The sequence below is a fragment of the Entelurus aequoreus genome, linkage group LG03, assembly GCF_033978785.1.
Source record: "Entelurus aequoreus isolate RoL-2023_Sb linkage group LG03, RoL_Eaeq_v1.1, whole genome shotgun sequence".
Classification (NCBI taxonomy): domain Eukaryota; kingdom Metazoa; phylum Chordata; class Actinopteri; order Syngnathiformes; family Syngnathidae; genus Entelurus; species Entelurus aequoreus.
In genome coordinates, this window is record NC_084733.1 from 92,849,901 (window position 1) to 92,871,400 (window position 21,500).

A 21,500-nucleotide genomic window follows, 5' to 3' on the forward strand; every position below is an offset into this window, starting at 1 on the left:
TCTCCTCACTTTCACTTTTGACTTTGTCATCTTCACCCCTCACCATCACACCAGTCAAGGGCATCTTGGTGCCCTCGACCTCGTCAAGTCCGTCTTGACTGACGTGGTGTTCCTCCTCCTCCTCTTTAACCTGCGGGCAGCTGCGGCTCATCCGCTTCCTTTTTAATTTGGGGGGTCTGGGACTCCTCCTCCTCAATGCAGGGGGCTGTGGCTCTTCCTGGTGAGTATGTCCTTCATAGACGTCTGCAGGACACAAGAAGACAAAACTCATGCTTTAGGTGAGTCCGGCTTTGCCCCGCACCAGCATATGTTTCTGGGGATCTCGTCAGTCACCACGTTGATATTCGGGGTGTCATCGCCATACCCAATATCTGAAGCCATACAAGTCATAAAAAAAGGACCAAATAAACACAGCAGTAACGTTGTGTAAATGGTAAATAAAAAGAGAATACAACTAGGGATGTCCGATAATATCGGCCGATAAATGCGTTAAAATGTAATATCGGAAATTATCGGTATCGTTTTTTTTAATTATCTGTATCGTTTATTTTTTTTTATTTTTTATTAAATCAACATAAAAAACACAAGATACACTTACCTCCCTCCCCCCATTTATTTATGTTATCAATATTCTGGTTCCTACATTATATATCAATATACATCAATACAGTCTGCAAGGGATACAGTCCGTAAGCACACATGATTGTGCGTGCTGCTGCTCCACTAATAGTACTAACCTTTAACACTTCATTTTCACTCATTTTCATTAATTACTAGTTTCTATGTAACTGTTTTTATATTGTTTTACTTTTTTTTATTCAAGAATTTTTTTTTAATTTAGTTATCTTATTTTATTATTATTTTTAAAAAGTACCCTATCTTCACCATACATGGTTGTCCAAATTAGGCATAATAATGTGTTAATTCCACGACTGCATATATCGGTTGATATCGGTATAGGTAATTAAAGAGTTGGACAATATCGGAATATCGGATATCGGCAAAAAGCCATTATCGGACATCCCTAAATACAACAAATCCTTTTCAACTTATATTCAATTGAATAGACTGCAAAGACAAGATACTTAACGCTCAAACTGGTAAACTTTGTTATTTTTTGTAAATATTAGCTCATTTGGAATTTGATGCCTGCAACATGTTTTAAAAAAAGTTGGCACAAGTGGCAAAAAAGAGTGAGAAAGTTGAGGAATGCTCATCAAAATACTTATTTGGAACATCCCACTGGTGGACAGGCTAATTGGGAACAGTTGGGTGCCATGATTGGGTATAAAAGTAGCTTCCGTGAAATGCTCAGTCGTTCACAGACAAGGACGGGGCGAGGGTCACCACTTTGTCAACAAATGCCCGAGCAAATTGTTGAAGAACAACATTTCTCAACAAGGAATTTAGGGACTTCACCATCCACGCTCCGTAATATCATCAACATTTTCGGAGAATCTGGAGAAATCACTGCACTTAAGCGATGATATCACGCACCTCGGATCCCTCAGGCGGTACTCCATCCAAAAGCCACATGGGTGTGTAAGGGATATCACCACATGGCCTCAGGAACGCTTCAGAAAACCACTGTCAGTAACTACAGTCGGTCGCTACATCTGTAAGTGCAAGTTAAAACTCTACTATGCAAAGCCACAGCCATTTATCAACAACACCCAGAAACGTCACGCATTAAATTCTAAAAGTAATGATTATTTGCCCCCCAAAAAAATCACGTTTCTCAGTGTGAACATGAAATATCTTGTCTTTGCAGTCTATTCAATTGAATATAAGTTGAAAATATATAAGGATTAAAATGAACTTCACGGGTTTTGTAGAAAGGTGACCCCATGACAAGGGTGTTCTGGTCCAGGTATAGAGGGCTTCTGATGTATCCCACAATGCATTGCCGGCAGCCAAATTGAAAGGTTAGAGTCATCGTCCATGAAATAACATTGCACCATGCATTGTTGATCAAATATAACCATAGATGTCAACATTGTGTACGTGCTGAAATTTTCATTTGATTGTTTATGAAAGTATCCAAATGTCCTTCCATGTTAATGACGATATGTGAGAGTCAGAAGTAAACAAACCAGTTGTGTTGTAAACTGCGTGCAGTAGCTCGTTCTCCTCTTTTGTGCGACAAAGTTCCTCCCGGTACTCTGCCATCGTCCTTTCTATCGCCGCAAAGATTTCTTCCGCCGCCGCACTTAGTCGCTGATTCACCAACACTCTCAACATTTGTAGTTTGCACATTTCCCACACAACCGCAACACTTTACACTCACACTCGATGACGTGCAGCTAACAGGCTAAGCTAACTAAGCTAGCCTGAAAAGCTCCGGAGTTTACTGAGACGAATCGAGCCAAATAAGTAAGGAAGTGTGGTTTATTATACGATAGACGAATATACACACACAAAAACACAGAAACGAAGGAATTAACGCAGATGAATGATCAAACTGTTCGTTTCTGTTGACGCTGTTGCTACGCGATCGGTTCGCGCATGCGCACGACCGACATTTTGTTCTCGTTTTACGATATTTATGTTCGTTTACGCTCGCAGCGGGCTGCGTTCTATTTGTACCGCATTAATTAATTAATTTATAAATATAGATTTTATTTGTAAAAAGCACTTCGCATCGAGCATACAACCTCAAAGTGCATTAAAAAATAATAATAAAAAGATAATAATACAAATAGATAAAAATAAAAACTAGAACTAGCACGCATAAATCTAAAATAAGGCTTTTTTTTTTTTTTTTTTAAAAGAAGGGTTTTTAAGCCTTTTTTAAAAGCATTCACATGAATATGTTTATACTTATGTAACCTATTTTTATGGGCTTTCCTCTTTGTGATGTTAAGTTCCTGTTATACAGTATATGCCTTGAGCTCTTATTTTGAAGGCGCTAAGAGCGGAAATGATGACACGTTGAAAATAAAGACAATAAAGTGGTCATCGTGTAAAACTGGAGCCTCCGTGTTTGCTATTTTGTAGTTTTATACATTACAGGCGACAAATATAACCCTCGGTTACATTTACTACCATTTTACACGAGGACTCTTTATTTTGAAAACCTCCGCTTCACTACAACGTGTCATCACTTCCGCTCTTAGCGCCTTCAGAATAAGAGCTCAAGGCATATTCTGTATTACCGCGTATAACAGGAATTTAACATCACAAAAAGGAAAGCCCATAAAAATAGGTTACACTTATTGGGCCATCGTATGAAAACTACACTTCATTAAATCATTTTTGATCAACTCGACTTAGTGAACGCTGGACCTTCACAGGCGAGTGTAGCTTGTTAGCTGCTAACAAGCTAAGCTAACTAGCAAACTGAGCTAGCCTGAAAAGCTCCGGAGTTTACTGAGACGAATCAACCCAAATAAGTAAGGAGTTGTAGTTTCTTATACGATAGACGAATACACACAAACGAAGGAATTAACGCAGATGAATGATCAAACTGTTCTTTTCTGTTGACGGTGTTGCTACGCGCCAGTCCGCGCATGCGCAATACCGCCATCATTGTTATTGTTTTACGACATTGACCTTTTTTGTTATTGTTTTACGACAGTTACATTCGTTTACGCTCGCAGCAAAGAAGCGGGCTGCGTTGTATTTGTACCGCGTTAATTCATTCATTTATACATTTATACTTATTCGGCCATCGTATGAAAACTACACTTTATTATTATTATTATTTTGATAAACTCGACTTAGTGAACGCTCGACATTCCCAGGCGAGTGTAGCTTGCTAGTTAGCTTAGCTTGTTAGCTGCTAACAAGCTAAGCTAGCCTAAAAAGCTCCGGAGTTTACTGAGACGAATCGAGCCAAATAAGTAAGGAGGTGTAGTGTATTATCCAATAGACGAATACACACAAACACAGAAACGAAGGAATTAACGCAGACGAATGATCAAACTGTTCTTTTCTGTTGATACTGTTGCTACGCGATCGGTCCGCGCATGCGCAAGACCGCCATAATCTTTGTTATTGTTTTACGACATTTACCTTTTTTGTTATTGTTTTGCGACACTTACGTTCGTTTACGCTCGCAGCGAAGTAGCGTTTTCAAGAAGCCTCAAGTTGTGCTCCACAGAACAGGTTTGTTTATTTCTTACTCTCACGTGTTTACTGGCTTTATAGTTTATCATTACCATAAATAACTGGTGGGGTATTTTTACTGAGTGGAAGAGCATTGTCAAGACGTGGAAAAAAGTATGTATGAGTTTGTATTTGCACTCCAAAAATAATAATATACAATACATCTGTAAGTGCAATTTAAAACTCCACTATGCAAAGCCAAAGCCATTTATCAACAACACCCAGAAACGTCGCCAGCTTCGCTTTGCTGCCATTAAATTCTAAGTTAATGATTATTTGCAAAAAAAATGTACTATCTCAGTGTGAACATGAAATATATTGTCTTTGCAGTCTATTCAATTGAATATAAGTTGAAAAGGATTTGTTGTATTCTCTTTTTATTTACCATTTACACAACGTGACAACATCACTGCTTTTGGGGTTTGTGCGTGCAATGGTAATAATAACACTAATTTGTTTTATTTTTTTGGTTTTTGGCGTTGGTTCTCTCATATTTGGTATTCGGTTTGAGCCGAGAATTTCAGTTCGTCTCTAGTTATGACTGTCAGGTTCAAACACTGATGACATCTATTAAACAAGACACGAAGCAAGGAATTAAACAGACAGAATTACATTTGGCTCAATTGAGGAAAGACGTCTGGACTGTACTCTTTAAACAGTCTCACCACGCTCTGGCGAAAGATTGTACGCCTCCTCTTTTATTTGGACTTTCCCTGATTACATGGCAACGGCTGTTTCTAAGGGCCGGGGGGTCGTAAACAGCCGTCGCCTTTGATTACAAAACAGTTCAAAGAAAAGGTTGTAAAACAGTTCAAAGAAGAGGTCCTTGGAGGGGAGTCCTGTCCTGCTTCCTCTTCGCTTTGTAGGTCTCGGGTCAAGACAATATATTTCTGTTGATTACAATACATGAAAGAAACAGAACACCTTCATGTTGCTTCCCATCCTACACAGTGGAGTTTTACAAGTCTTCTTCTTGGTAGGATCAAAGACAGCTTTGTCTTCTCGCCGGGAACTCGTGGCAACACAAAGTTTTGTGATAACTTACCGTATTTTTCGGACTATAAGTCGCAATTTTTTTCATAGTTTGGCCGGGGGTGCGACTTATACTCAGGAGCGACTTATGTGTGAAATGATGAACACATTAGCGTAAAATATCAAATAATATTATTGATGTCATTGACGTAAGAGACTAGACGTATAAGATTTCATGGGATTTAGCGATTAGGAGTGACAGTAAACGTATAGCATGTTCTATATGTTATAGTTATTTGAATGACTCTTACCATAATATGTTACGTTAACATACCAGTTGGTTATTTATGCCTCATATAACATACACTTATTCAGCCTGTTGTTCACTATTCTTTAGACATTTTCAATTGCCTTTCAAATGTCTATTCTTGCTGTTTTGACATTATTATTAGACATTTATAATAAAAAGCTTTTACCTAGTTTTAAGGGCTGTTTACTTATTTGTATTCATAATCTTAATTTTAGCAAGAGTAATTATATCTTTTTTATTCTAGTTAAGAATATTTTTTTTAGAAAATAACTTTAAATGTGTTTAAAGATTCTGCAACACCCCAAAAATGCTTAACTTAAGAACTGCTAGTTGCATAATGCTTTTTCAGAATAAAATACTTACTTCTATCTTAAAAGTTCTGATAATTAACAACTGGAAATATGTGATGCTTTACATTGAAATCATTTTTTACCTTGAAAATAATTTTTTTTTCTTGAAAATCAACTTTTACCTTGAAAATCTTTTTTTTTCTTGCAAATTATTTTTTACCTTGAAAATCTTTTTTTTTACCTTGAAAATCTTTTTTTTCTTGAAAATTACCTTTTACCTTGAAAATTATTTTTTACCTTGAAAATCTTTTTTTTTCTTGAAAATCAACTTTTACCTTGAAAATCATTTTTTACCTTGAAAATCAACTTTTACCTTAAAAATCATTTTTTACCTTGAAAATCAACTTTTATCTTGAAAAGTATTTTTTACCTTCAAAATCATTTTTTACCTTGAAAATCAACTCCCACTAGGAAGGTCGTAGAGACATGAAACAAAAACCTCTTTGTAGGTCTCACTCTGACCTACATTTCATAATTTGACATCCTCGGGCAAAAACCAACAGGAAGTTGGCAATTACCCCTTCAAGACAAAAATTTACTAAAAACACTCATTTTTGCCTCTTTGAGCTGTAATTTGACCCCCTTAAAATACACCAACCTTTCCCCCCTTAAAATACACCAAACTTTTCACACACATCAGGACTGGTGGAAATTGCGATCTAAGAAGAAAAAAAAAACCCCAAAACTCAAAATTGCGCTCTAGCGCAAATTTTGAATAAAACAGAGACAAAACTGCTCCTCAGAGGAAAACACAGACAAAACTGCTTGTAACTTCCGGTAGGAACGTCTTAGAGACATGAAACAAAAACTTCTATGTAGGTCTCACTTAGACCTACATTTCATAGATTGACATCCTTCAGCAAAAATCAACAGGAAGTTTGCAATCCCCCTTTCAAAACTAAATTTTTGTAAAAAACGGTCACCAAACATCAAACATTATCTCCTCTGAGCGCGTTTGTCGTTTCGGCTTCAAACTACTACAGGAGAGAGATTGAACCCTTCTGATTGACGGATACTCAAAGAGTTGGGATAAGTGCTACGGTTTGGATTTTACGCGCCTTCAAAGAAAAGAACCACTGTGCCACAGCACCTAGGAAAAAAAACACAGACACAACTTCCTCTAACTCCCAGTACGAATATCGTAGAGACATGAAACAAAAACCTCTATGTAGGTCTGACTTAGAGCTAGATTTCATACACTGACATCCTTCAGCAAAAATCAACAGGACGTTGGCAATCACCCCTTCAAAACAAAAGTTTCATAAAAACACTAATTTTTGCCTCTTTGAGCTGTAATTTGACCGCCTTAAAATACTTCAAAACTCACCAAACTTTTTACACACATCAGGACTGGCGGAAATTGCGACTAGCACCTGCCAAATATGCGGGCCCGACCAATGCTGCTTGCAGCTTTATTTTTAAATTGCCTTTCAAATGTCTATTCTGGGTGTTGGCTTTTGTCAAATACATTTCCCCCAAAAAATGCGACTTATACTCCAGTGCGACTTATATATGTTTTTTTTCCTTCTTTATTATGCATTTTCGGCCGGTGTGACTTATACTCCTGAGCGACTTATACTCCGAAAAATACGGTAGATACAATTATTCTGACAATGGCGTCTTTAAAGGCCTACTGAAAGCCACTACTAGCGACCACGCAGTCTGATAGTTTATACATCAATGATGAAATCTTAACATTGCAACACATGCCAATACGGCCGGGTTAACTTATAAAGTGACATTTTAAATTTCCAGCCACACTTCCGGTTGAAAACGCCTTTGGATGATGACGTATGCGCGTGACGTAGCCAGTGAAACAGAAGTATTGGTACCCCATTGAATACAATACAAAAAAGCTCTGTTTTCATTTCATAATTCCACAGTATTCTGGACATCTGTGTTGGTGAATCTTTTGCAATTTGTTTAATGAACAATGGAGGCTGCAAAGAAGAAAGTTGTAGGTGGGATCGGTGTAATAGCGGATCGGTGTAATAGCGGATCTGTGTATTAGCGGCGTACTACAGCAACACAACCAGGAAGACAGAGATGGATAGCAGACGCGTTAGCCGCCGAACTCACCATAACTTCCTCCGTCTCGCCGACCGCATCTGTGATCGGGTGAAGTCCTTCGTCGCACCGTCGAGCGTTGGAACACAGGTGAGCACGGGTGTTGATGAGCAGATGAGGGCTGGATGGCGTAGGTGGATAGCTAATGTTTTTAGCATAGCTCTGTGAGGTCCCGTTTCTAAGTTAGCTTTAATGGCGTCGTTAGCAACAGCATTGTTAAGCTTCGCCAGGCTGGAAAGCATTAACCGTGTATTTACATGTCCATGGTTTAATAGTATTGTTGATCTTCTGTCTATCCTTCCAGTCAGGGGTTTATTTATTTTGTTTCTACCGTATTTCCTTGAATAGCCGCAGGGGCGCTAATTAATTTAAAACCTCCTGTCACTCCGGCGTTTACCGGAAGCCTGCGGGATGGCTGTGCATGCGCTAATTATTTTAAAACCTCTTCTCACTCCGGCGTTTACCAAAAGGAATGCGCTTAGGCGTGCGCTTTGAGTGTGATGTAAGCATACCATCATGAAAAGCACATTTAATTAAAAAAAAACGTTATTATGGTCTTACCTGTACTTATAAATGGAGTCCATTTGCAGCTCCTTCCGACCAAAAGCATCGATAACTTGTTTATAGAAGTCTTCCTTATTTTCTTTCTTCAGTTTTAAAAGTCTCTCTCATACCGTATTTGACACACGCAGCTACGGTATATTAATAAAACATAGCTGCTTACTGTTCTTTTTAGCATACTGTACCGGTATTCAATAGCTTGGACCTTAAATCCTACTGAATAGCTCTTTATCTTTTTTCCTTTGTGCGATTGTAAACTACTGAAAGCAGCTTCCTCCATTTTGAAAATGAGGACAGGTAAAGCGTCACTCGTGACGTAACTAATTTGACTTGGCGGAAGTTCTAGACATATGCTAAATATTTTGCGAAACGAGTTTGACCCGGTGAAAATTATAGACATGCGATAATAAAATTTATATTTTGCGAAACGAATTTCATCCGGCGTTAATAATGAACCGGCGATAAGGCCAAGCATGCGTTAATTATTTTGAGAAACGAGTTAGACCCGGCAGTAATTCTAGACGTGCGAATACTATATTCCCTGCGCCAATTCAAGGAAATACGGTATATGCAGTTTAGCACGATGCTATCACGTTAGCTCCGTAGCTAAAGTGTTTCGCCGATGTATTGTCGTGGAGATAAAAGTCACTGTGAATGTCCATTTGGCGTTCTCGACTCTCATTTTCAAGAGGATATAGTATCCCAGGTGGTTTAAAATACAAATCCGTGATCCACAATAGAAAAAGGAGAGTGTGGAATCCAATGAGCCAGCTTGTACCTAAGTTACGGTCAGAGCGAAAAAAGATATGTCTTGCACTGCACTCTAGTCCTTCACTCGAACGTTCCTCATCCACGAATCTTTCATCCTCGCTCAAATTAATGGGGTAATCGTCGCTTTCTCGGTCCGAATCTCTCTAGCTGCGTTGAAAACAATAGGAAAATGTGAGGAGCCTTTCAACTGACTACGTCACGCTACTTCCGGTAGGGGCAAGGCTTTTTTTTTATCTGATACCAAAAGTTGCGATCTTTATCGTCGTTGTTCTCTACTAAATCCTTTCAGCAAGAATATGGCAATATCGCGAAATGATCAAGTATGACTACAGATTATCGGCCGATATATGCGTTAAAATGTAATATCGGAAATTATCGGTATCGTTTTTTTAATTATCTGTATCGTTTTTATTTTTTTATTTTTTATTTTTTTAAATTAAATCAACATAAAAAACACAAGATACACTTACAATTAGTGCAACAACCCAAAAAAACCTCCCTCCCCCCATTTACACTCATTCACACAAAAGGGTTGTTTCTTTCTGTTATTAATATTCTGCTTCCTACATTATATATCAATATATATCAATACAGTCTGCAAGGGATACAGTCCGTAAGCACACATGATTGTGCGTGCTGCTGCTCCACTAATAGTACTAACCTTTAACACTTCATTTTACTCATTTTCATTCATTACTAGTTTCTATGTAACTGTTTTTATATTGTTGTACTTTCTTTTTTATTCAAGAAAATGTTTTTAATTTATTTATCTTATTTTACTAATTTAAAAAAAAAAGTACCTTATCTTCACCATACATGGTTGTCCAAATTAGGCATAATAATGTGTTAATTCCACGACTGCATATATCGGTATCGGTAATTAAAGAGTTGGACAATACCGGAATATCGGATATTGGCAAAAAGCCATTATCGGACATCCCTAAGTATGACACATAGAATGGATCTGCTATCCCCGTTTAAATAAATAAAAAATCATTTCAGTAGGCCTTTAAAGTCAAAGTGGGGATTAATGAGATCCTCAAACCTTACCAAAACATAGCTGGTGCAGGACGATGTCTCACACGGCAGAGAAAAGCCGGACTTGTAAAAAAGTAAAAAAAAGTAAAAGTAAAAAAAACATTTTTTTATTGTAAAGAATAATAAATAGATTTAATTTAATTCTTCATTTTAGCTTCTATTTTTCAGACGAAGAATTTTCGTGAAATACTTCTTCAAACTTATCATGATTAAAATTCAAAAAAAATATTCTGGCCAATCCAGGAAATCTGTAGAATCAAATTTAAATCTTATTTCAAAGTCTTATGAATTTTTTTTTTTTAATTTTTGTTCTGGAAAATCTAGAAAAAATAGTCATTTGTCTTGGTCCAATTTGCTATATACTCTAACAAAGTGTAGATTGGATTTTAACCTATTTAAAACATGTCTTTAAAATTCTAAAATTAATCTTAATCAGGAAAAATGACTAATGATGTTCCATAAATTATTTTTAAAAGTTTTTCTCTTCTTTTTTTCGGTTGAATTTTGAATTTTAAAGAGTCGAAATTAAAGACAAACCATGTGTCAAAATTTAATTGTCATTTTTTTTCGTGTTTTCTCCTTGTATGTGATTGTCTCGTGTCCTGCAGACGTCTGCGACTCTTGAGGAGCCGGAGCGGACCTCCAGGATGGAGCAGCAGGAGCCACAGTCCCCCCACCTTCAAGAGGAAAAGGAGGAGTTACAGACCCCCCACTTTAAAGTGGAAGACGACGATCCACAGCCTCCCCACTTTAAAGAGGAAGAGGAAGAGTCACAGACCCCTCGCATTGAGGATATACAGTCCCTTCACGTAAAAGAGGAACAGGAGGATCCGCAGCCCTCCGACGTCAAAGAGGAAGAGGAGGAACAGCGCGTCGATCACGAGGGAGAACACCTGGAATGGCTGCAGGAGTTCCGACTGACGGGTGTGCTGGTGAAGGGTGAGGACGACCGGGTGGAAGGTGGAAGTGAGGAGAAGAGAGAGGTGGCAGCTCCGAGCAGCAGCTCAACACAAGATGGAGGTGGAGCAGACGAGGTCGTAGACGGTGAGGACACGAGGTCACCCTCTGACGGTGACACCACACACTTCACATGCTCGCACTGCCGCAAAACTTTTAACCACCGCTGCAGTCTGAAGCGACACATGCGAGCACACACCGGGGAGAAACCCTTCGCCTGCTTAGTTTGCGGCAAAAGATTCTCTCAGGGGGCCAACTTGAAAGTACACGCGAGGACGCACACCGGAGAAAAACCGCATTCCTGCCCCAGCTGCCTCAAAAGCTTCTGCGACCCCTCGGCGCTCGTCGCGCACACGAGGACGCACACCGGAGAGAAACCGTATGTCTGTTCAGAGTGCGGCGAAAGCCTAGTCAATAGTCAGTGTCTGAAGGTGCACGTGAGGAGGAAACACACCGGCGAAAGACCGTTTTCCTGTTCGGGCTGCGACAAGAGCTTTTGTGACCGCTCGGCGCTGGTGGTGCACGCCAGGCGACACACGGGGGAGAAAGTGTTCAAATGCGGTGTGTGTGAGGAAAGATTCTCTTACAAGTACCAGTGTAAGAAACACCAGTGCGCTGGGGGGAGCGGCGGCAGGAAATGAGGCCGCACCATTTCTAACTAACGTCCACAACGTAAACATCACCAAATATAACATGTCATCGCAACACAATCTTCTTAATAGTTTATTCATCCTTTTTTTTCAGTCCCAAAAGGTGACAGTACACCATACAAATATATATATACATATATGTATATATGTATGTATATCAGGGGTCACCAACACGGTGCCCGCGGGCACCAGGTAGCCCGTAAGGACCAGATGAGTAGCCCGCTGGCCTGTTCTAAAAATAGCTCAAATAGCAGCACTTACCAGTGAGCTGCATCTATTTTTTAAATGTTATTTATTTACTAGCAAGCTGGTCTCGCTTTGCCCGACATTTTTAATTCTAAGAGAGACAAAACTCAAATAGAATTTTTCAATTTTATTTATTTACTAGCAAGCTGGTCTCGCTTTGCCCGACATTTTTAATTGTAAGAGGGACAAAACTCAAATAGAATTTTTCAATTTTATTTATTTACTAGCAAGCTGGTCTCGCTTTGCCCGACATTTTTAATTGTAAGAGAGACAAAACTCAAATAGAATTTGAAAATCCAAGGAAATATTTGAAAGACTTGGTCTTCACTTGTTTAAATAAATTCATTCATTTTTTTTACTTTGCTTCTTATAACTTTCAGAAAGACAATTTTAAAGAAAAAATACAACCTTAAAAATGATTTTAGGATTTTTAAACACATATACCTTTTTACGTTTTAAATTCCTTCCTTTTCTTTCCTGACAATTTAAATCAATGTTCAAGTAAAACAATTTTTTTTTATTGTAAAGAATAATAAATAGACTTTAATTTAATTCTTCATTTTAGCTTCTATTTTTCCGACGAAGAATATTCGTGAAATATTTCTTCAAACTTATTATGATTAAAATTCAAAAAAATTATTCTGGCAAATCCAGAAAATCTGTAGAATCAAATTTAAATCTTATTTCAAAGTCTTTTGAATTTTTTAAAAAAAAATTTGTTCTGGAAAATCTAGAAAAAATAGTCATTTTTCTTGGTCCAATTTGTTATATCAATCAATCAATCAATGTTTATTTATATAGCCCTAAATCACAAGTGTCTCAAAGGGCTGTACAAGCCACAACGACATCCTCGGTACAGAGCCCACATACGGGCAAGGAAAAACTCACCCCAGTGGGACGTCGGTGAATGACTATGAGAAACCTTGGAGAGGACCGCATATGTGGGTAACCCCCCCCCCTCTAGGGGAGACCGAAAGCAACGGATGTCGAGTGGGTCTGACATAACATTGTGAAAGTCCAGTCCACAGTGGATCCAACACATCAGCGGGAGTCCAGTCCACAGCGGGGCCAACAGGAAACCATCCCGAGCGGAGACGGGTCAGCAGCGCAGAGATGTCCCCAACCGATGCACAGGCTAGTGGTCCACCCGGGGTCCCGGCTCTGGACAGCCAGCACTTCATCCATGGCCACCGGACCTATGCAACTCCCCCTCGCAAGGGACAGGGGAGAAGAGGAGAGAAGAAAAGAAACGGCAGATCAACTGGTCTAAAAAAGGGGGGGTCTATTTAAAGGCTAGATTATACAAATGAGTTTTAAGATGGGACTTAAATGCTTCTACTGAGGTAGCATCTCTAACTGTTACCGGGAGGGCATTCCAGAGTACTGGAGCCCGAATAGAAAACGCTCTATAGCCCGCAGACTTTTTTTTGGCTCTGGGAATCACTAATAAGCCGGAGTTCTTTGAACGCAGATTTCTTGTCGGGACATATGGTACAATACAATCGGCGAGATAGGCTGGAGCTAAACCGTGTAATATTTTATACGTAAGTAGTAAAACCTTAAAGTCGCATCTTAAGTGCACAGGAAGCCAGTGCAAGTGAGCCAGTATAGGTATATATATATATGTATATAAAGGTATATACAGTATAGGCGTAATATGATCAAACTTTCTTGTTTTTGTCAAAAGTCTAGCAGCCGCATTTTGTACCAACTGTAATCTTTTAATGCTAGACATAGGGAGGCCTGAAAATAATACGTTACAGTAATCGAGACGAGACGTAACGAACGCATGAATAATGATCTCAGCGTCGCTAGTGGACAAGATGGAACGAATTTTAGCGATATTACGGAGATGAAAGAAGGCCGTTTTAGTAACACTCTTAATGTGTGACTCAAACGAGAGAGTTGGGTGGAAGATAATACCCAGATTCTTTACCGAGTCTCCTTGTTTAATTGTTTGGTTGTCAAATGTTAAGGTGGTATTATTAAATAGATGTTGGTGTCTAGCAGGACCGATAATCAGCATTTCCGTTTTCTTAGCGTTGAGTTGCAAAAAGTTAGCGGACATCCATTGTTTAATTTCATTAAGACACGCCTCCAGCTGACTACAGTCCGGCGTGTTGGTCAGCTTTAGGGGCATGTAGAGTTGAGTGTCATCAGCATAACAGTGAAAGCTAACACCGTACTTGCGTATGATGTCACCCAGCGGCAGCATGTAAATACTAAAGAGTGCAGGGCCAAGAACCGAACCCTGGGGAACTCCGCACGTTACCTTGACATAGTCCGAGGTCACATTGTTATGGGAGACGCACTGCATCCTGTCAGTAAGATAAGAGTTAAACCAAGACAAGGCTAAGTCTGACATACCAATACGTGTTTTGATACGCTCTAATAAAATATTATGATCGACGGTATCGAAAGCGGCGCTAAGATCAAGAAGCAGCAACATAGATGACGCATCAGAATCCATCGTTAGCAATAGATCATTAGTCATTTTTGCGAGGGCTGTCTCCGTAGAGTGATTTGCCCTGAAACCGGATTGAAAAGGTTCACAGAGATTGTTAGTCACTAAGTGTTCATTTAGCTGCTGTGCAACAGTTTTTTCGAGAATTTTGGAAATAAACGGAAGGTGGGAGACCGGTCGGTAGTTTACCATGAGGTCAGGATCGAGGTTAGGTCTTTTGAGCAGAGGATGAATAACCGCTTTTTTGAATGCTAGGGGAACAGTGCCGGAGGAAAGTGATAAGTTTATAATATTTAACACTGATGGACCTAATAATACAAACAGTTCCTTGATAAGTTTCCCAGGAAGTGGGTCAAGTAAACATGTTGTTTGTTTTATCCCACTTACACGCTGTAATAATTCCTCTAATGTTATTTCATCAAAAATAGAGAGACTATTTTGGAGGGCAGTGTCCGTCGTATATACAGTCGTATTTGTGTTAATAGAACCCAGTTGTAGCTGGGATGCGTTGTCTTTAATCTCCTTTCTAATGAGTTCAATTTTCTTATTAAAGAAATTCATAAAATCATCTGCCGAGTGGGTGGAGCTACTGGGAGGAGTCCCTTGTTGGGTCAGCGATGCCACTGTACTAAACAGAAATTTAGGATCGTTTTTGTTGAGGCGGATGAGATTTGAGTAGTATTTAGCTTTAGCTAAGGTAAGCATGCGTTTATAAGTTATTAAACTATCACTCCATGCTTGATGGAAAACCTCAAGTTTAGTCGCGCGCCATTTGCGTTCCAGTTTTCTACATGATAATTTATGAGCTCTAATTTCTTCTGTAAACCATGGGGTGCGCCTTTTAGGGGCCCTTTTTTGCTTTAGCGGTGCTATACTATCAATAATTTCGCGCAAGGCATCGTCAAAGTTGTTAGTGAGTTTATCAATAGAGCCGACATAATTTGGGAATGGTGCTATTACCGAAGGCAGTAGGTCAGCAAGAGTCATCGTTGTGGCAGCATTAATGTTGCGGCCGCTATAGCAGTTATTATTATTATTAGCTTGTTGACAAAGAGTCAAAACTTCAAATTTTATAAGGTAATGATCGGACATTACTTTAGTATATGGAAGTATCATAACTTTGGAGGTGGTGACACCCCTGACAAGCACTAGATCTATTGTATTACCGTTGCGATGCGTGGGTTCATGTATTATTTGTGTAAGACCACAGCTATCAATTATGGTTTGGAGCGCCACGCACTGAGGGTCCGATGGGGTATTCATATGGATATTAAAGTCCCCCATTATGATTATATTGTCGGCGTGCGTCACTAGATCAGCAACGAACTCTGAGAATTCACTGATAAAGTCCGAATAGGGCCCAGGGGGGCGGTAGATAACAGCCAGGTCGAGAGGTAGCGGTGTGACAGACCTCATAGTAAGCACCTCAAACGATTTATATTTATTATTTAGGTTAGGGGTAAGGTTGAAATTTTCATTGTATATTAGTGCGACACCCCCTCCCCTTTTAAGAGGGCGGGCAACATGCGCATTCGTATAGTTAGGAGGAGATGCCTCATTGAGCGCAAAAAATTCGTCCGGTTTGAGCCAGGTTTCGCTAAGACCAATGACGTTAAGATTGTTGTCTCTAATGACCTCATTAACCAATAACGCCTTGGGAGACAATGATCTTATGTTTAAAAAGCCCATATTATAGGTATTGGGCTGTTTTGACGAGTTTTTGTTAAGATTATCCGTAGTGGCAATATTAACAATGTTGCGTTTATTATGCGTAGTGCACTTTAAATAGTTTCGACCATATCTAGGAATTGATATGACGGGAATTTTCCGATTGTTTGCTTGGTGCTGCAATAGACTGGACATATCATAATTTGCCACCTCAGTAGAATGCATGTCCACCTCTGACACAGACACAACAGAAAAAACATTATGTGAATTGTGTATTATTCTAAGAGAATTGCTATGCGTACATGGATTATCCAGCCTGGCGCTGGCTAGTTCTAGCTTAACTGACTCCTCACCCGGACTAACAGACATTGTAATTGCCTGTGACCGGGCTTGCTCTAGTGTAGTCAGTCAAGTGAGACTTAAATAGTAGTCTATGTTTCTAGACAGGATGATGGCGCCTTCCTGGTTAGGGTGAAGGCCGTCTCTCATCAGCAAGCCTGGTTTGCCCCAGAAAGAGGGCCAGTTATCAATAAACGTTAGTCCCTGCGTCCTACAGTAGCTAGCCAACCACTTGTTAAGCGAGACTAATCTGCTATATCTCTCATCATTGCCTCTCGCAGGCAGGGGGCCAGAGACAATTACTCGATGCCTGGACATCTTTCTGGCGAGATCACAAGTCCTGGCTATGTTTCTCTTTGTAATCTCTGACTGTCTCATTCTAGTGTCATTGGAGCCAACGTGTACAACTATATTCGCATAATTAGTGGTGCGATTAGCCTGTCGTACGTGTTTACTAGGCCTGTTGCGAGTTAGCTCCCTAAGATTAGCTTCAATGTCAGGTGCTCTGGCCCCGGGGATACACTTTATTGTGGCTGGTTTGCTAAGCTTTATGTTTCGGGTGATGGAGTCCCCTATAACTAAGGTGTGGTGCCCGGTAGACTGGGGTGTAGGACTAGCTAAAGAGCTAAATCTATTATGCGTCTCAACCGGTACACCGTAGCTTGTAGGCCGCTTAGGACTGCTACAAGCTGGGCTAGTTAGCTCGCTACAGCTAACGCTAGCAGATGTGTCCGCAACATCTAAAGTTACGACATTACTCTGCTCTAACTGGCGGACACGGCCCTCTAGCAGAGCCAACCTCTCCGTGAGTATGGTGCAAGACGCGCAGGAAGCCATTACTCACAGTGTTTTCTGTCACCGAGTGAAGTTCCTGCTGTACTCTAACAAAGTGTAGATTGGATTTTAACCTATTTAAAACATGTCTTTAAAATTCTAAAATTAATCTTAATCAGGAAAAATTACTAATGATGTTCCATAAATTATTTTTTTAAGTTTTTCTCTTCTTTTTTTCGGTTGAATTTTGAATTTTAAAGAGTCGAAATTGAAGATAAACTATGTTTCAAAATTTAATTGTAATTTTTTTTCGTGTTTTCTCCTCTTTTAAACCGTTCAATTAAGTGTAAATATCACTAATTATTAATAATAACATAGAGTTAAAGGTAAATTGAGCAAATTGGCTATTTCTGGCAATTTATTGAAGTGTGTATCAAACTGGTAGCCCTTCGCATTAATCACTACCCAAGAAGTAGCTCTTGCTTTCAAAAAGGTTGGTGACCCCTGATGTATATAAATATGTATATACACAGACATATATGTATATATATATACACCTACATATATGTATGTGTGTATATATACACCTACATATATGTATGTGTGTATATATAAATATATACACACATACATACAGTATATATGTGTATATATATACATATATATTTATATATACACACATACATGTATGTATGTGTACATATATACATATAAAAATATGTGTCTTACCACTCGGAAGGCTTTACAATTCTGACCACTTCCTGTACATGCCACTTCTCACCAGCAACAGGCGCTGTTGCAACACTTCTTTCATCATTTAATTCAGCGTAATGCAGGCCTATTCGACCCCAAAAGGGACAAGCGGTAGAAAATAGATGGGTGGATATTGTAACATCTTTGACAACCAAAGCATGATCGTGACAATCCACATATTGTGTTATGTACGCGTGGAACTGTTATCTAAACATTGACGTGTAGCTCCTCCTCTGAACGCAAGTGCTCCTACAGCAGGGATACGATTTGTGTGTTTCTACGAAATCTGGCAAGACATTTTTTTTAAAATTGTCAATAAATCATGTTGGTCCTTTTTGTTTTGAGCTGTTTAAGTTTAAAACACATTTCTAGAAGTCCCAGCATTTTTCTGTCTACCTAGAAGACCCAGAGAGGGGTCATTTGGCCCGACGCTTTTCCCACACTAATCACTCATTTTGTTCTGGTAATGAGGCTGTTAGGGGCAGTTTGTGGGGTGAGGGGGTCACACCTTACAGGCAAGACAGGTAACGGCCAAGACATAAATACCAGTGCACGTGGACTATAGCTTCATTTCCCTCAAGAATTTTGTGGTGAAAGAAGCTTCTCTCCAAGGAACGAAGATGCAGAGATTCAGCACTCAACAAGCATTGGAAATGCTCCTTTCCAATGTTAACCCTGTCGACTCGGATGGAGAAGACATCAATCTTCAGGAGGATTCAGACTCCGAGCTGTCTCAGTCATCTTCAGGTAAGATTTCATTTCATATTATTTCCTATTTTACATTTCATTTCAGTGAGGATGTTGGAAAATATAGCACCACAGTGTTTCCCACAGGGTTGACCGGGGGGGGGGGGGGGGGGGGCTCAAGAAAACACGCAGTTCGAATACTCAGTTCAATTCAAACTCTGTGTATATCTATATACTATATAGTATATAGATATACACAGAGTTTGAATTGAACTACAAAACTTTCATTGAACATATATACAGACATAGGTATAGGTAAATAAATAAATGGACAGGATATATATAGATAAATGGATGTAATAAATAAATATATAGAGAGATAAATGGATATAAATAAATATGTTTTAATATTATTTATATTTAGTTATTATATATTAAATAGATGATATAAATAAATATATATACTGTACTACTGCCTGCAGACACATATCATCAGTGTTTCCCAATTCCCATATATTAATTTATTTGTGGTGGGCCGCCACTGGCACCATGTGAATAGAGCCTCCATTTTGTTTCTGAGTGCCGACTGCCGTCAGTTTTGTTTGATTCTACTTCTCCTGAGGTGTCTGCAGCTTAGCCAACCTATTTGAGATGTTCTGGGATTATTATTATTATTTGCTTCTATGCTTGCATTTGTGATATCATTTGACTTTCCCATTGCTCATAATGACATTTTTTTTTCACACTACAGATGAGGAGACTGCTCCCCAACCAACAAAGAGAGCTCGGCTGGGGACTGATGTGACAGAGACTGCGAAAGATGGCACAGTATGGCATGAAGAACAGGTGGGAACGGGTCCACATTTCACCCCGCCATCGCCATACAGCGCAGATGGAGAGCCAACAGCTAAGGCCAGGAGGTCAATCACAAGTCGTCTTCAGAGCTTCCTGTGTTTCATCACTCTGGACATGCTTGGCATCATTGGAGACTGTACAGTTCAACATGCAAAGCAAACGGAGCATGTGGATTGGTTCATGGGCCTCCCTGAACTAATGGCATTTATTTCCATCACCATGATGCGGGGAATCATCAGGGTGCCATCACTGCGTGACTGCTGGTCGAAAAACCTGGGAAGCCCACAGATCATCGAAACCATGTCCCGAGGGCGTTTCCAAAACATCATGCATCACCTGCGCTTTGATGACAGAGACACCCGCAGCGAGCGAGCACAGACCGATAAGTTTGCTGCAATTTCAAACATATGGGGATTGTTTGCCACCAACTGCATCACATCCTACATCCCTGGTCAACACATCACCATCGACCAACAACTTTTCCCGTCCAAGACTCGCTGCTGTTTCCTACAGTACATTGCATCTAAACCAGACAAGTTTGGGATCAAGTTCTGGGTGGCGCGTGACTTGAAAACCAAATACGTCTGCAACATCCTCCCATATCTTGGCAAGGACGACACTCGGCCTCGTGGGGAGAGAGTGTCTGAGAGTGTAGTCATGAGGCTGATGGAACCATTCTTGGACAAGGGCAGAAATGTTACCACGGACAATTTCTTTACATCACTGTCACTTGCAAAACGACTACTTAGCCGGAATACAACCATCCTCGGCACAGTCAACAAGATTCGCAAAGAAATTCCACCGTCAACTCGACAGATGTACCGCGATGAATTTACCACCCAGGTATTTTCAACCACTGGTGCCACACTGACGGTGTATGCGCCCAAGCGGAGGAAGACTGTATATGTTCTCAGCAGCATGCACAGCACCATTCAGACACAGGATACCACCAAAAAGAAGCCAAACACCATCACACAGTACAACACAACAAAGTGCGGCGTCGATGTCATGGACCAGATGGTGCGGGGGTACACTGTCCGCGCAGGAACACGGCGCTGGCCAGTAGCAGTGTTCTATAACATGATTGATATTGCAGCACTGAATGCCCACGTGCTCTATCAATTATGCACCGGGAGGCAGGAGAGACGGGTGGATTTCCTGCTGGAACTTGCAAAAGAGTTGGCTCACTCCCACGTGGGTATGAAAAAGGCCCAAAAGGAACAATTATTTCGGCAACAACGCTCCACACCACAACTAGGAAAAAGAGCCAAGTGTCAGGCTAAAATCCAATGCAAGGACAATCGTGCAACTGTGCGCTGTGTTGACTGCTACCGTTATACATGTGGGAAATGCCGAAAGGAGCAATGGCAGTGCCAGGATTGTGAGTGACTGCTCAAATGTATGTCAGTCACGTTTACATGGACATGGTTTTTCATTCTTTGTAAATATGCTTTTTTCTTTGTAAATTTTTTTTTTTAAACTATTTTTGGCACACAAAAATAACAATTGCTTCTGCAACAACCCTCCACACCAAAACTGGGAAAACAGTTGCTTTTTCATTCTTTGTAAATATGTTTTGTTTTGTATTTTTTTTAACAATAAATGTCAGAGTGTTGATCCCTTCATTCTGTTGATCCTTGCAAAAACACACACAACCTACCTCAGAACTAAAGCTTGAGCTGTAAGGTCCCCTCCCCCACACAGGCTCAAGTGGCCCCTGCCATGTGCCACTAACAGCCACATTTTCATAACAAAAGGAGTGTCCACAGGGGGGACTAGCGGTCAAATGACCCTCTTGTGGGGTTTCTAGGTAAAAAGGTCAATTGACCCTTCTCTGGGACTTCATGTGAAAGCAACTTGTTTGTTCATAGTGTTAAAACTTGAAAATTGTTTGTCTAGGGTCCACTTAATAATGATGAAAAATGATGTAT

The 21,500-nt window shown here is 39.9% G+C and overlaps 2 protein-coding genes across 2 annotated transcripts in view; one reads left to right on the forward strand and one right to left on the reverse strand.

Annotated features, from left to right (window-relative positions):
- The window catches only part of LOC133645882 (zinc finger and SCAN domain-containing protein 2-like), a 3,090-nt gene extending 578 nt beyond the window's left edge, over positions 1 to 2,512 (reverse strand). Inside the window, exons 1-2 of the mRNA XM_062040807.1 lie at positions 2,094 to 2,512; positions 1 to 243 (exon numbers count right to left, since the gene is read on the reverse strand). The exon at positions 1 to 243 is cut by the window's left edge and continues 578 nt beyond it. Of these exons, the coding sequence (XP_061896791.1) occupies positions 1 to 243; positions 2,094 to 2,256 (406 nt within the window). The 5' untranslated portion in view covers positions 2,257 to 2,512. The remainder of the gene's footprint in view (positions 244 to 2,093) is intronic.
- A 1,083-nt stretch (positions 2,513 to 3,595) lies between these two features.
- LOC133647128 (uncharacterized) lies at positions 3,596 to 21,192 on the forward strand. Its single transcript, XM_062043254.1, has 4 exons — positions 3,596 to 4,107; positions 10,785 to 11,220; positions 18,640 to 18,774; positions 19,466 to 21,192. The coding sequence occupies exons 2-4, from the start codon at positions 10,824 to 10,826 to the stop codon at positions 20,956 to 20,958; spliced, it is 2,025 nt and encodes a 674-aa protein (XP_061899238.1). The 5' UTR covers positions 3,596 to 4,107; positions 10,785 to 10,823; the 3' UTR covers positions 20,959 to 21,192.
- The last annotated feature ends 308 nt before the right edge of the window (positions 21,193 to 21,500 follow it).

Excerpts from the sequence above, each read along its gene's own strand:
- LOC133647128 (XM_062043254.1), top strand. The coding sequence starts at position 10,824 with ATGGAGCAGCAGGAGCCACAGTCCCCCCACCTTCAAGAGGAAAAGGAG. Across the intron at positions 11,221-18,639 it reads AGCAGACGAGGTCGTAGACG|GAACGAAGATGCAGAGATTC; the intron begins GTGAGGACACGA and ends CTTCTCTCCAAG. Across the intron at positions 18,775-19,465 it reads GCTGTCTCAGTCATCTTCAG|ATGAGGAGACTGCTCCCCAA; the intron begins GTAAGATTTCAT and ends TTCACACTACAG.